A 13,902-nucleotide genomic window follows, 5' to 3' on the forward strand; every position below is an offset into this window, starting at 1 on the left:
CCCCCAGGCCTTGAACTGCTTGCTGTTTAGCTTTGATCACAGGCACGTACTGCTATACCTGGATTATTTGCTGAGATGATATCTTGTTGTTTGAGTGTTTAGTTTTAGAACATCTTAGCAAGGTTGGGGCCCTGATTTAAACCATAGTACTGAGAGAGAGAAGAAGAAGAAAAGGTGGTGTTTTGCCGACTGTTTTTACCTGGTCTGTCTCTGAGTTACATTTCTTTTGATCTCTACCTCCTAAGAAGCTGGGATTATAGCTATCACTCACTATGGCTGGCTAAAACTTTCTTTGAGATCTGGTTTGGTAGAAGATACCTATATAGTCAGTTGCTTTTTCATTGTCTGTTTTGATGTTACTTTGATTCAAACATGAATAATATTTACCCACATGCAGATATATAATAGGAAAAAGGAGAAGTATTTTAGATAAATCATTAAAACTTGACAAGTTTGTTTTCTTAAGGATTAGTTGCATGCAAAATCTGAAAACATAAACTTATAAAATCCATAGTCTATCCATTAACTAATTTTCTTTGTAACATGTGATTTGGAAAGTACTTGTTCATTGTGTTGTGTAAATCTTCCAGGTCGTAACACAAATATATAATACTAACAAACAAAAGAACCCATATTAAGTATTGGAAAGCCATTGATTTCATAGTGGCAGATGCAAGTTTTCTAAAATGTTATTTTTGCTTGAAAAACTAAATTGTCTCTTTGGCAACAAGTATACAAGTACTGTTACTTAAATTTCCTTAAAATGTCATATTCACTTTGTTTTTCTTTTATATACTATCTGCTAAATATTCAAGTCTAAATAATCACAGTTTATTGATACTCTTTCAAGTGAAAATCCTGTTCTTTGCAAAAAAACTGGCTAGTTGAACTTGTAACTCAGTCACACAGATTCTTTTCCTCTAGATTTGTATCATATTTTGGTCTGCACTGTGGATACTTGGTATTTTGTCACATGGAATAGTAAAAGCATACTTACTCAGGTTGAAATTTAAAGAAATTAATATTGTTTACTGTTTCATCAAAGACTTAGTAGAAATACCTGCTTTTGAACTGTGAGTGCATGAGAATGAACACACCGTCTTTGGTACCACTGGGTGGATTTGTAACGAAGTACCAGTTTACTCATTGCTTTTGGGCCACTAGTATAAATGTCATCACTATGAAAATGGAAAAGATTTATTTATTCACTCACTCATTCATTCATTCATTCATTCAATCCAGTGTTGGAGTTTGAACTCAAAGTCTTGTACTTGTTAGGAAGGTGCTTTACTACTTGAGCCATGCCTTCAGCTCTTTTTACTTTGGTTATTTCCCAAATGGGAAATACTTGGAAGTAGGTTCAGCCTATCCTATTTAGACTTCCTATATGGCTGGGATATCATACATGCTACCACACCAGTTTTATGGTTGAGATGGGATCTTATGCACTTTTCTCCTGGGTTAGCTTTGTGATTTTAACCTCCCAACTAGCTATAGGTATGAGCCTCAACACCTGGCATGGAAAATAGTTTTAACCTTGAAAGCCTCAGGAGCCTGTCTACCATATTTTGCAAATGACCTAATACATATGTGAAAGTACATGTAAAAAAATGCTATTTAGTTAAGCAGTTAATTTAATATTCTTCCCATGCCAGTGTCTAGAAAATACTTACATACTATATATGTAAGTTATATATTATACATATTATATATATGTTATATTTATTATGTAAGTATTACATAAGAAAGTAAATGGCACTCAAAGAATTATAGGTCCCATGGTTTCCCTCATATGCAATAATTAGAATACGTGTAGGATAATTTTATCAAATGAGCAGAAAAGCCCAAAAGCTATATACATATGAACATACAAGATGATGCTAAGTGAAATGAACTGCAATCTATGGACACAAGAGGTCTTTCTTTGTTGTTGTTGTTTTTAATATTCTACGTGATTTTTTGTTTCCTTTATATATTCTTCCCTCTATGGTATATCCCCTGTTGTCACTGTACTTGATTTTGGTACCCTACATCTTGTATATACATTTATCTAAGGAGGGGGGGAGGGGAATAACAAACCGCTGAAACAAGGACACAGGATGACCCATTGCAACAGTGAAACTCACAGGACTGTTAACCCCTAAAGTGTCTCCTATCCCTGTCCCCCTAAACCTCCATGATGTACTTATGTCTGGTAAATACATGCAACACCCAGAGTGTGGGTGTTTGAGCAGTGCACTGTAAGGTCCAGGAAACTGCTGTGTGAGATGGGTGGTGCAAATGCATGTCTTCAACCATCGGGGGTCATTGTTTCCCCACATGTGGAGGGCTGTTCATGCCTTTTCAGCCATGGTCCTAATAATCCTAAGGATAGGATATGCTATTGTGATAGAATAGATACCTAGATGAAGAAAGTCTGATTTTAACAACCCCAAAGGTTTTGTATTATTGTTATTTTTAACCTGAGAACAGTACAAAGTTTTAGATTTTTTTTTGGCATAGTATGAAGTATAATAAAGTTTTCAGTTTTCCCAGAGTGTACAGTTTTCTTTCATCTTAATATAATCATTGCTGCATGTGGTAGCACATATCTATGATCCCAGCCATTCAAAAGGCTGAGGTAGGAAGATAGCAAGTACTAGGCTAGTCTGATCAATATAGCAAGATCCTGGCCAAAAAATAAAATAAAATAAAAAATTAATAATGGGGCTGGGAAGGTGGCTCAGTGGTAGAGTGCTTGCCTTGCATGCATGAGGCCTGGGTTCAATTCCTCAGTACCACATAAGCAGAAAAAGCTGGAAGTTTGAGCCACAGCACCAAATGGCGTGCTAGCCTTGAGCTGAAGAGCTGAGGGACAGCATCCAGGCCCCATGATGAAAAAAAAATAATAGTGAAAATTTGTTGAGCACTTAGAACAGTATGCCATTATAATAAGGGTTCTATTTATTTATTTATTTATTTTATTATAAAGATACTGTACAGAAGGGTTACAGTTACATGACTCAGGTAGTGAGTATATTTCTTATTGAGCACTGTTACCCCCTCCTTTGTTTTTCCCCTACCTCCCTTCCCACCCCACCTTCCCAACTCCTTTTCCCTCCTTCCTTCCCCTCCCCCCCCTTTATATTATATGGAAGAGTAATTAGATTGAACTGTTGGGATAGTACTTTAGGGGAGGACAGTCCTGGGACTTAGGGCCAGGGCACTCTGCTTTAGCTTTTTGCTCAAAACTATCATTATAGTACTTGAGGCACAGTTCCACTTATGGCTTTTTGCTGGATAATTGGAGATAGGAGTATCACAGACTTTATTGCCTGGGTTGGCTTGGAACTAAATCCTTAGTTTCCTGAGTAGTTTGGATTACAGGCATGAGCTACCAGCTCCTGGCTTAGGGTAGTACCTTTAAGTTAGGCAGTGGGCTTGATGTTTGTTTTTTTAACTGTTTTAACTCATTTAATCCTCACAGAATCTCTGAAATAGGTACCTTTAAGTTAGGCAGTAGGCTTGATTTTTTAAAAGAACTTTTCTAACTCATTTAATCCTCATGCTATCTCTGAAATAGATAACTATTGTTCCGCCATTTTGCAGATGAAACAGCTGAGATTTTTTTTTTTTTCTTTTAGTTTTAGGGCTTGAACTCAGGGCCTGGGGACTGCCTCTGAGCTCTTTTGCTAGCTCTTTATCACTTTGAGCCACAGATGAAAAGTCTCATGGGGACTTTTCTGCCCAGGCTGGATTCAAACCATGATCCTCAGAGCTCAGCCTCCTGAGTAGCTAAGATTTCAGGCACAAAACACCAGTGCTTGGTACTTGAGACAGAATGTTTAATTAACTTGGTCACACTTAAATGACTGGGAAATGTCGAACCAGGATTTGTACCCAGCCCCAGTCAGACTGCAGCATGGGATAGATCTGATAGCTCTAGCTCAGGGCCTGATCCTACACATCCTTAGATCCTTAGCAACATTGCTTGTCTGACCTCTCCTGGAGCAGAGTCATAGAGAGGTGACATTGTAGTGTGTGTGTGTGTGTGTGTGTGTGTGTGTGTGTGTGTGTATGTTTTAAAGAGCTCTAGGCTAGCAATGAATATTGTCAGTCTTAGACAGATAACAGTATTTTTTCTGAGCATTTTATTACTTCTAATATGGGTATTTTAATATCAATCTCCTGTGCATGTTTGGGTCATGTGTTGCCTTTTATAGAACACCTTTACATATTGGGCTACTTACCTAGTTTACTTGCCTTACAAAGCTGTTGAAGGATATGTAATTTTTTAATTTTTTTTTAATTTTTGGGTCCAGTCGTGGGCCCTGAACTCAGGGCCTGGGCGCTGTCCCTCAGCCATTCAGCTCAAGACTAGCGCTCTACCACTTGAGCCACAGTGCCACTTCTGGCTTTTTTCTTTTTGCTTATGTGTTGCTGAGGAATTGAACCCAGGGCCTCATGCATGCAAGGCAAGTGCTCTACCACTGAGCCACCTTCCCAGCCCCAAGGAATATGTTATATATAGAAGAACATACAGAATCATTGTTGCTTTTTGAAGTGCTAGCCTTTTTCTTTTAGTGTTTTGTGTTTTACTAAGAATGAATTATAAAAAAGAATTCAGATTTACATGGATATTTAAGGCATAGATGCTGTAATAACTCTGCACAATCTCCTCCTGTCATTTTCATGCACAGCTCTAGTACCCAAATATTGTGTCAAATGGAAGTAATAATCAGTTCCATTTTTTTGTAGCAGGCACGGATAATCCAAAATAATTGACTAGTTTTGGGTATGCATTTTTCCTCCAGTAGCCTAACTTGAGTGGGTGAGAATTCAGAACATACAAAACAAATATTGAGCTGGACGCTAGTAGCTCATGCTTATAATCCTAACTACTCAGGAGGCTGAGATCTGAGGATCATGTTTCAAAGCCAGTTTGCGCAAGAAAGTCCATGAGACTCACATCTCCAATTAACCACCAGAAAACCAGAAGTGGCACTGTGACTCAAGTGGTAGAGTGTTTACCTTGAGCTGAAGAGCTGAGGGACAGTGCCCAGGCCCAGAGTTCAACTCCTACAACTGATTAAAAACCAAAAAAAGTATTGAGCTTCTTTGGAAAACTCAGCTTGAGGTAATAGTAATGATTTTCAGACCTTGCTATGTTTGTTTCCCTGCTTTTTTCATTCTTTCTAGTCTAGGAGGTCAATAGAACAGCTAGTACCTCTTTTCTACCTTTCTCTTCTTTAAGATCCTGTAGGGAACCCCAAATATGTTTCTCTTCACTTGAGCAATGATGTCATCCAACTGAGGTTAAGATCATCCAGATGAAGGAATCTACAGTTCTTTGTTTTTTTTTTTTTGGTCGGTTGTGGGACTTGAACTCTGGGCTTGGGCTCTATCCCTGTGCTCTTCAGCTCAAGGCAAGTGCTCTACGGCTTGAGCCACAGAGCCACTTCCGGTTTTCTAGTGGTTTTATTGGAGATAAGAGTCTCACGGACTTTCCTGCCCGGACAGGCTTTGAACCGTGATCCTCAGATCTCAGCCTCCTGAGTAGCTAGGATTACAGGCGTGAGCCACCAGCACCTGGCTAGGAATCTACAGTTCTGGGTAAAAGTAATACTTGGGGAAATTTCCACAGTCCAAGCAATATAAACCTTTGTGGTCTCTACTTTCCCTGTAACCCATGAGTTTGTGCTTGTGCCAGCTGATAGTGCATGTTTGTTTGTTCGATCTGCTGTAAATTGAATGGCTTAGAAACAACAAACATTCATTTTTTTTTCTTTTTTGTCGATTGTGGAGCTTGAACTTGGCCTAGGCACTGTCCCTCAGCTCTTCAGTTCGAGGCAATTGCTCTACCACTTGAGCCACAGTGCCACTCTGGTTTTCTGGTGGTTAATTGGAGATAAGAGTCTCAGGGACTTTCCTGCCCAGTCTGGCTTTGAACCAGGATCCTCAGATCTCAGCCTCCTGAGTAGCTAAGATTATAGGCGTGAGCCACTGGTGCCAGGCTCAAACATTTATTCTTTACAATTCTGGAGGGTAAAAATTTCAAGATCAAGGCACTGGCCCATTTGGTGTCTGGTGATGACGCACATTATTATTCATAGTTGGTTCCTTTGAATTACATCCTTCCATGATAGAAGGGGTGAGAAATCTCTTTGGGTACTTTTATCAGGGTACATGTTCCATTCCAATCCTACAGATAGATCCCTCTCATAATCTAATCACCTCCTAATACTATACCACTGATGGTTAGGTTTCAAGATAGGAATTTTAAGGGAGTTTCATTCAGATCACAGCAAGGTCCTTCCCTAATCTTTTCTAGTTTGCTCCCTTTTTTATGATAGTGAAATGACTTTGTCTTGAGCTCACTGTTATAGGTGTAGTGTCCTGAATAAGGGAAGGGCATGATATTGCCCTGTCTTGTTCTGGGTAAACCTCTTTCTTATATTTAGTTCTAAATATCTCACTTTGAAGGTTGGTACTAATCTGTGGTATGTATTATCAAAGAAAGTGGCAGAATAGTGAGGATTCTTAATCATTAAAGCAAGTTGAAGAAACTACAAGAGAATACTTGAAGAGGAAAGCTGCCTATAGTTGGAATATACAAATATCAATAAGGTTCTAATATCAAAGAGGAAACAGAATTTTGCATATTAGTAAAAATAGTTAACTATTTTTAAAAGCCCTAGTTTGTTTTGATGTATTAAATGTGTCCATTATACATTATACAAGACATATATGTCTTTGAGCTCTCTTACAGCTCAGAGAGGTGTGACATATTCAAGGTCCTGTGGTTATAAAGTGATGTCACAATTAAAAATGAAGTTTGTCTCTGATCTCAAAGCCTGTTAGCTGTCAGGCTGCACTGATTCACAGTGGATAGATATCACAGGGACACAGACCTCAGCAACAAGGGGAAGCTGGCCGTCCCAACTGTTCTGAGTTCCCTGCAGAGGAGGACTTGAAGCAGAAAGTAAAACATCACTTCCTGGGGCTGTTGTGAAGAGAATGTCTTACTTTGGAAAGATGAACTTTAAAATAACATTCCTTATGGTTCTCTTTACATGTAATCTTTTGGACTCCTTTCCAGGTCCATCCCAGACCATTTCTGCCATTTATTCTCAGTGATCCTCACTCAATTCATTACTGGCCCCAATTTTAGTGAGGTCTTATCATAGAGGGATCTGAATACCAGGATTATTTCTATCCTTAAGTGAAATTAAATTTATATAGGAAGTCTTAAGTGTTTTTAAAAATTATGTTTTGTTATACCTTCTGCATGATTATTCTCGTTCAACATCTATGGATCCTTGGACTGATAACTTCCCTGATAACCTGAGATGTACATACTACAAGTCTGAGCTGCTCTTATGATTTGAACAACTACTAATTTTCAAGAGCTAGGTGACTGGTGTTTGATGAAAATGCCAATGCAGATTTTATAGTAGGGGAAGGAGTAAGGGTCTCTTTTCTGCACAAAAGCACCTTAACTACTGATCAGGTAGTGTAAGGATATGACATGGGAACTCATCTTCTTCAAGTGTTCACTGTCATCTGATTACATCTTAAAAAAATTAGGAGCAATAGTGAATTGAGAATTTAAGTCATACTTAAATTAACATACTTGCCTAACATTACAGAGGACACAGTAATATAAGCCTATAATATAAGTCCTAACTACTCAGGAGGCCAAGATCTGAAGAATTGTAGTCTGAGGCCAGCCTAGGCAGAAAAGTCTGGCAGCCTCCATATTGCAAAATAACCAACAAGAAGCTTGACTCGGGGCTGGGAAGGTGGCTCAGTGGTATAGTGCTTGTCTTGCATGCCTGAGGCCCTGGATTCGATTCCTCAGCACCACATAAGCAAAAAGAAAAAAGCCGGAAGTGGCGCTATGGCTCAAGTGGTAGAGCACTAGTCTTGCGCTGAAGAGCTGAGGGATAGCGCTCAGGCCCAGAGTTCAGGTCCCATGACTGGACCCCTCCCCACCCTCCCCCCCCCCCCCAAAAAAAAAAGCTTGACTCTAGATGGGTGCCAGTGGCTCATGTCTCTAATCCTGGCAACTCAGGAGACTGAGGTCTACAGATTGTGGTTTGAAGCTAGCCTGGAAAAGAGAATCCATGAGACTCTTACTTTCAGTTAACCAGCAAGAAGCCAGAAGCAGAGCTGTGGCTCAAGTGGTAGAGCACTAGCATTGAGCAAAAAAAGCCCAAGGACAGTGCCCAGGCTCTGAGATCAAGTCCCAGTACCAGCATATGTGTGTGTACACACACGCACACACATTTGCACACACACACACAAGCTAGGCTGGAGGCAGAGCTCAAGTGGTGGAGTGCTATCCAAACCAGCAAACTGAGCAAGTGGTAGGCCCTCAGTTGAAATTCTAGTACAGTTCAAATTCTAGTGCTGCAAACCCCACTCCCCAGCCATCAAACAGCAAAATACCAATGTTATAAGGAATGTTGATTTGTACCCCAAGTTTGACAATCTAATGTTGTTTTGCACGTTGCTGTTTGATTTTATAAAGTAATTGTAACTTTTAATTTTTAAAACAATAAATTTGTGATTTTGTTAATAAAATTTGTAATATCCTTTTTTTATAGTTTATTCACCTTGATGATGATTGTGTAACTGAACTTTCTGTCCATCACAGAAACAACAAGCAAACAATGGAGGACTTGATTTCATTGGTAAGAAATACATATGAATTTGAAAGTAGTGTCTTTTGTTTTACTGTTCTTTATTAGTGCATTACAAAGAATATAGCATTTTCAGACTTTATCATGAATATAAATATTATATATTATTTATGAATGATTTTAATGGAATTCTTTTCTGATGTTTACTGCATGTCTTTAAACATAAATACTACACTTAAGACATCGATTAGTGCTGGGAAGGTGGCTCAGTGGTAGCGCTTGCCTTGCATGCATGAGGCCCTGGGTTCAATTCCTCAGCACCACATAAGCAAAAAGAAAAAAGCCGGAAGTGGTGCTGTGGCTCAAGTGGTAGAGCGCTAGCCTTGAGCTGAAGAGCTGAGGGACAGCGTCCAGGCCCAGAGTTCAGGCCCCACGACTGGACCAAAAAAAAAAAAAAAAAAAAGAAAGACATTGATTAAAGATGTTTATGACAGAAACAGAGTAATTAGTTCACAGGGGATTGATAGTTTGTTTAAATTTTGACTACTTTCAAGATTCTGAAGAATATATATTTATATACAGTATATTAATTTAGGCAATCATATTGAAAATTCCTGTTACCTTTCATTTTTTCCTTTTCCTTTCCTTCTTTTCTTTTTCTTTTTTTTTGGGGGGGTCCAGTCATGGGCCCTGAACTCTGGGCCTGGGCGCTGTCCCTCAGCTCTTCAGCTCAAGGCTAGCGCTCTACCACTTGAGTCAGAGCGCCACTTCCAGCTTTTTTCTTTTTTGCTTATGTGGTGCTGAGGAATCGAACCCAGGGCCTCAGGCATGCAAGGCAAGCGCTCTACCACTGAGCTACCTTCCCAGCCCTTATTTTTCTTTCTGGTAGCTGAATTTGAACTCAGGGCCATCCTCATACTTGTTTTGCTTACTCTGTTGCTAGTTTATACTACTTGAACATGCCTCTAGTCCCTAAATTGCTCTTTTTTTTTTTTTTTTTTTTTGGTGCATGAGTGACTCTGGGTTGTGGGAGCAGTTCTTTTCCCCAATCCCTGTGATATTGACACCCAGGTGTTGTTTAAAATTGTCTTGAGAGGAAGGTCAGGTGGTAGGATAGTGGGCCAATTCTGTTTTTCTAATCCTATAGTACCAGTAGTTGTTTCTTTTCAGTCCAGGTTCCTGTGAACCTAAGATTTAACTGAATTTCTAAAAATATTATTACTTTTCTAGAAATGGGACTTCTTTCTAATAAGTAAACCTATCGCCTTCAGACATTTGACTTTCAAAAGAGGGAACTGCCTAAAAGATAAGGGAGACATTAGTGTATTAGACTTGTGGATTGACATTAACTGAAAGCGTAACTAATGCGTTGATTTATCTGTTATTGAACACAAAATTCCCCTGTGCATCTTATTGTAATGAGAACTACACAGTAACTGTGGCAAGAAAAGTTATAAAAAGGGTATTCCCCCTTCCCCCAGCAAGGGAAAAAGGGATGACTTACTGAGGAACTTTCCAAGCAGCCACTCTTACGAGTTTGAACAGACACAAAAAGCTCAATAGTAATGTTTGAAAATGAAGTTAGCTGGGTGCCAGTGGCTCATGCCTGTAATCCTAAGCTACTCAGGAGGCTGAGACCTGAGGATCTTGGTTCAAAGCCAGCCCGGGCAGGAAACTCCATGAGACTCTTATCTCCAATAAACCACTCAGGAAACCGGAAGTGGTGCTGTGGCTCAAGTGGTAGAGCCCTGGCCTTGAGCTGAAGAGCTGAGGGACAGTGTCCAGGCCCAGAGTTCAAGACCCGTGACCAACAAAAAAAAAAAAAGAAAAAAAGAAAGTAAAATTAATGTAAAATCATCAGAAGTAGAACCCAAAGACAGAAAGATGTAAAAGTACCAAAGGTGCTATAAAGATCAGATGAAACAGAGGAGAGGAAAAAACTGTCAAATATTCCAAAACTGAAGTATATGAGTTTCCAAGAGTGAAACGGAACTTACATAGGCATAGTGAATGAAAATATATCTATATATATCAAAGCCTCTTCTAAGCTGGATGTTGATAGCTCACACCTGAAATCTGCTACCCAGAAGATCTGAGGATCATTACAGGGTAGCCTGGGCAGACAAATCAGAGAAACTCTTTATCTCCATTTAACAAGCAAAAACCCAAATATGAAGCTGTGGCTCAAGTGATAGAGTGCTAGGCTTATGTGAAAAAGCTCAGGGACAGCATCTAGGTCTTGAATTCAAGCTCCAGAACCAGCATCAGAAACAACAAAAAACCACTCACCTTTTCTAGTAGAATTTCAGAAAATTGTGTGAAAAGATTCAGAAAGTTTTCAGAGATAATAACAGAAGATCATATACAACGCCTCTGGAATCAGAAAGACTACACTTTCTCATATTCTACTATAACCAAGAGGACCATAATACCTTCAACACTAAAAAATTTATTACCAACCTAGAATTCTGTACTTGACCAAAGCAGAGTTAGGTGTGAGGAGAGAGAATGCTGTATTTATCAGATATGAAGGGTCTCAAACATTATTTACCTCATCGGAAAGTTACTCGAGGATGTATTACATCAAAACAAAAGAGTAAATGAAGAAATAGGAATACTTACGATCTAGAAAATTGGGGATCCATTATAGGATATAGGTGAAAGGAATTCCTAGATTGACAGTTGAGTAGCTAGCTGTTTGAGAAGCCTGTCCAGGGTGGAGCATGGGATATAGACATATAATATCACCAGGGAGGAGGCAAGTTTGTTGATATACTGTGAACATGTTAAGGGAAAGGGAGAGAGAGGGGAGGGAAAAGAGGGACCAGGGGAGGCAGAGAAAACGAGGAAGGGAGGGTGGGAGAATGTGGTTTGAATTACTAAGAATGATAATGGACTCTTTTTAAAAATTTTAAAACTTTAGTAAAAGGTCTGAAAGAAAGAAATGTGAGAATGTTGGATAAATCTAGAATATGCGGTAAGGCTTTTTTTTTTTTTTTTAAACTTAGGGCCTGCTTGCTATCCCTGAGCTTCTTTTGCTTCTTTTGTATTACCACTTGAGCCACATCTCTACTTCTGGCTTTTTTTTTTTTTTGCAAGGCGGGGCAGGGGGGGCTTTTTTTTTTTTTGGTCTGTCATGGGGCTTGAACTCTGGGCTTGGGCTCTGTCCCTGCGCACTTCAACTCAAGGCTAGCGCTCTACCACTTGAGCCACAATGCCACTTCCAGTTTTTTAGTGGTTTATTGGAGATAAGAGTCTCATGGAATTTCCTGCCCAAGCTGGCTTTGAACCTCAATCCTCAGATCTCAGCCTCTTGAGTAGCTAGGATTACAGGTGTGAGCCACCAGTGCCGGCTTAGGGGGGCATTTTTATTTGGACACAGAGTCTTACAAACTTTCCTACCCAGGTTGGCTTTGAACCTTGATCTTCAGATCTCAGCCTCCCTTATAGCTAGGATTATAGGTATAAGCTACTGGTGCCTGTCTGAGACCCTATCTTAAAAAAATAAACAAGCAAGGCCTGGTGGTTCATGCCTGTTATCCTAGATACACAAGAGGCTGTGATCTGAGGATAGTAATGGGAAGCCAGCCTGGGCAAAAAAAAGTCTGTGAGACTCTTATTTCCAGTTAACCACCAGAAAACTTGAAGTGGAGCTGTGGCTCAAAGCACTAGAGCACTAGCGAAAAAGTTCAGGGACAGTGCCCAGACCTGGAATTCAAACTTCACAACTGACAAAAAGGAAAAAAAAAAAAAAGAAAGAAAAGCTGGATGCCAGTGGCTTATGTCTATAATCCTAGCTGCTTAGGAGGCTGAGATCTGAAGATCATAGTTCAAAACCAGCCAGGGAAGAAGCTATATGAAACTATCTCCAATTAACCAGCAAAAAGCTGGAAGTAGTGCTATGGCTCAAGTAGTAGAGCTTCCAGCCTTGAGCAAGAGAGCTCAGAGAGAGTACCCAGGTCCTGAGTTCAAGTCCTAATTCTCATAACCCCACCCCTTTTCTCCCCCCCAAAAAGGGGAACAAATGAAAACAAAACCTAAGAATGTGGGATCTCTTTAAACTTTTTCTTCTGTTTTCTTCATCTTTTTGTTTTTAGCCATGTGTAATTTAGCCTTTGGACTGATTGTCAATCCGTATGACTATATCCAATCACTATAACTGTATTGGTTGTTAAAATATTAGGATTTTTGGATAATTATACTGTTGTGAGTACTCTCCTTGTTGCCTCTGTTAGTCTCCATATGTATCACTTCCCACAATTACTTTATTTAAATTTTTTAAAATTGTAGGGTGTTGGGAATTGAATCCAGGACTTTGCATAGAGCTAGACAAGCACTCTACCACATCCCAGCCCTATATTTTACAGTAAAAATGTTAATAATTGACCTGGTAGAAGCCTTCTAGGACTTTACTCTTTTCTTGGCCTCTAGTCTCATTATGTGTCAGAATACCAATTAAATATTTAGAACATTGTCCTACTTGGTTGTAGATACTGTTTGTATACTCATTGATTTAGTTAACAGTTATGATAAAATTAGAGTTATGATAAAAATTCGGGGAGGAGATGTGTAGGAAAGGAGGGCGTTTTAGGGTTAAAGTCTCATTTTCCATGCTAGAGTATCTACAGGTAATATCTCGCTGAAAAACTTAGAGCTGTATAAGCAAGTGATTTAGAAATATGAACTCATAGGAGAGATAACTAAAAGTCTTTCGACATTCTGTTTTTGTAAAGCTGCTCTTATATTGAGAAAAATAATGAAAACAGTATTATAATAAACAACTCTAGTCTTCTAAACAGATTGGTTTCCTTTTCCTCCAGTGGCAATACGATCACCTCACAGCCACCTATCTTCTGCTTCTAGCCAAGAAGGCACGGGGAAAACCAGTTCGATTACAACTCCCTTCTTTTTCCTGTGACCCTGCCAGTACCACCCCAAAGGTAAGTACTATAATCTTTTTTTTTTTTTTTGGGTCCAGTTGTGGGCCTGAACTCTGGGCCTGGGCGCTGTCCCTCAGCTCTTCAGCTCAAGGCCAGCGCTCTACAACTTGAGCCACAGCACCACTTCCAGTTTTTTTTTTTTTTTCCTGCTTATGTGGTGCTGAGGAATCGAACCCAGGGCCTCATGCATGCAAGGCAAGCGCTCTACCACTGAGCCATCTTCCCAGCCCAGTACTATAATCTTTTGTCTGATCACTTACTAGTCTTACCATGAACCACTGTGTTCTTGAGGGAACACATCTGTGTTGAATGTTAACTTCGTGTCAAGGAGGCAAGGC

At 39.6% G+C, this 13,902-nt stretch overlaps 1 protein-coding gene across 1 annotated transcript in view; it reads left to right on the forward strand.

Moving 5' to 3' along the window:
• Melk (maternal embryonic leucine zipper kinase) overlaps positions 1 to 13,902 on the forward strand; it is an 83,622-nt gene that overhangs the window by 44,462 nt on the left and 25,258 nt on the right. The window contains exons 11-12 of the mRNA XM_042696263.1: positions 8,589 to 8,675; positions 13,445 to 13,564. Coding sequence (XP_042552197.1) covers positions 8,589 to 8,675; positions 13,445 to 13,564 — 207 coding nt within the window. The remainder of the gene's footprint in view (positions 1 to 8,588; positions 8,676 to 13,444; positions 13,565 to 13,902) is intronic.

Source organism: Dipodomys spectabilis, unplaced genomic scaffold (genome assembly GCF_019054845.1).
Source record: "Dipodomys spectabilis isolate Male_0828 unplaced genomic scaffold, ASM1905484v1 ptg000006l, whole genome shotgun sequence".
In the NCBI taxonomy this organism is placed as follows: Eukaryota; Metazoa; Chordata; class Mammalia; order Rodentia; family Heteromyidae; genus Dipodomys; species Dipodomys spectabilis.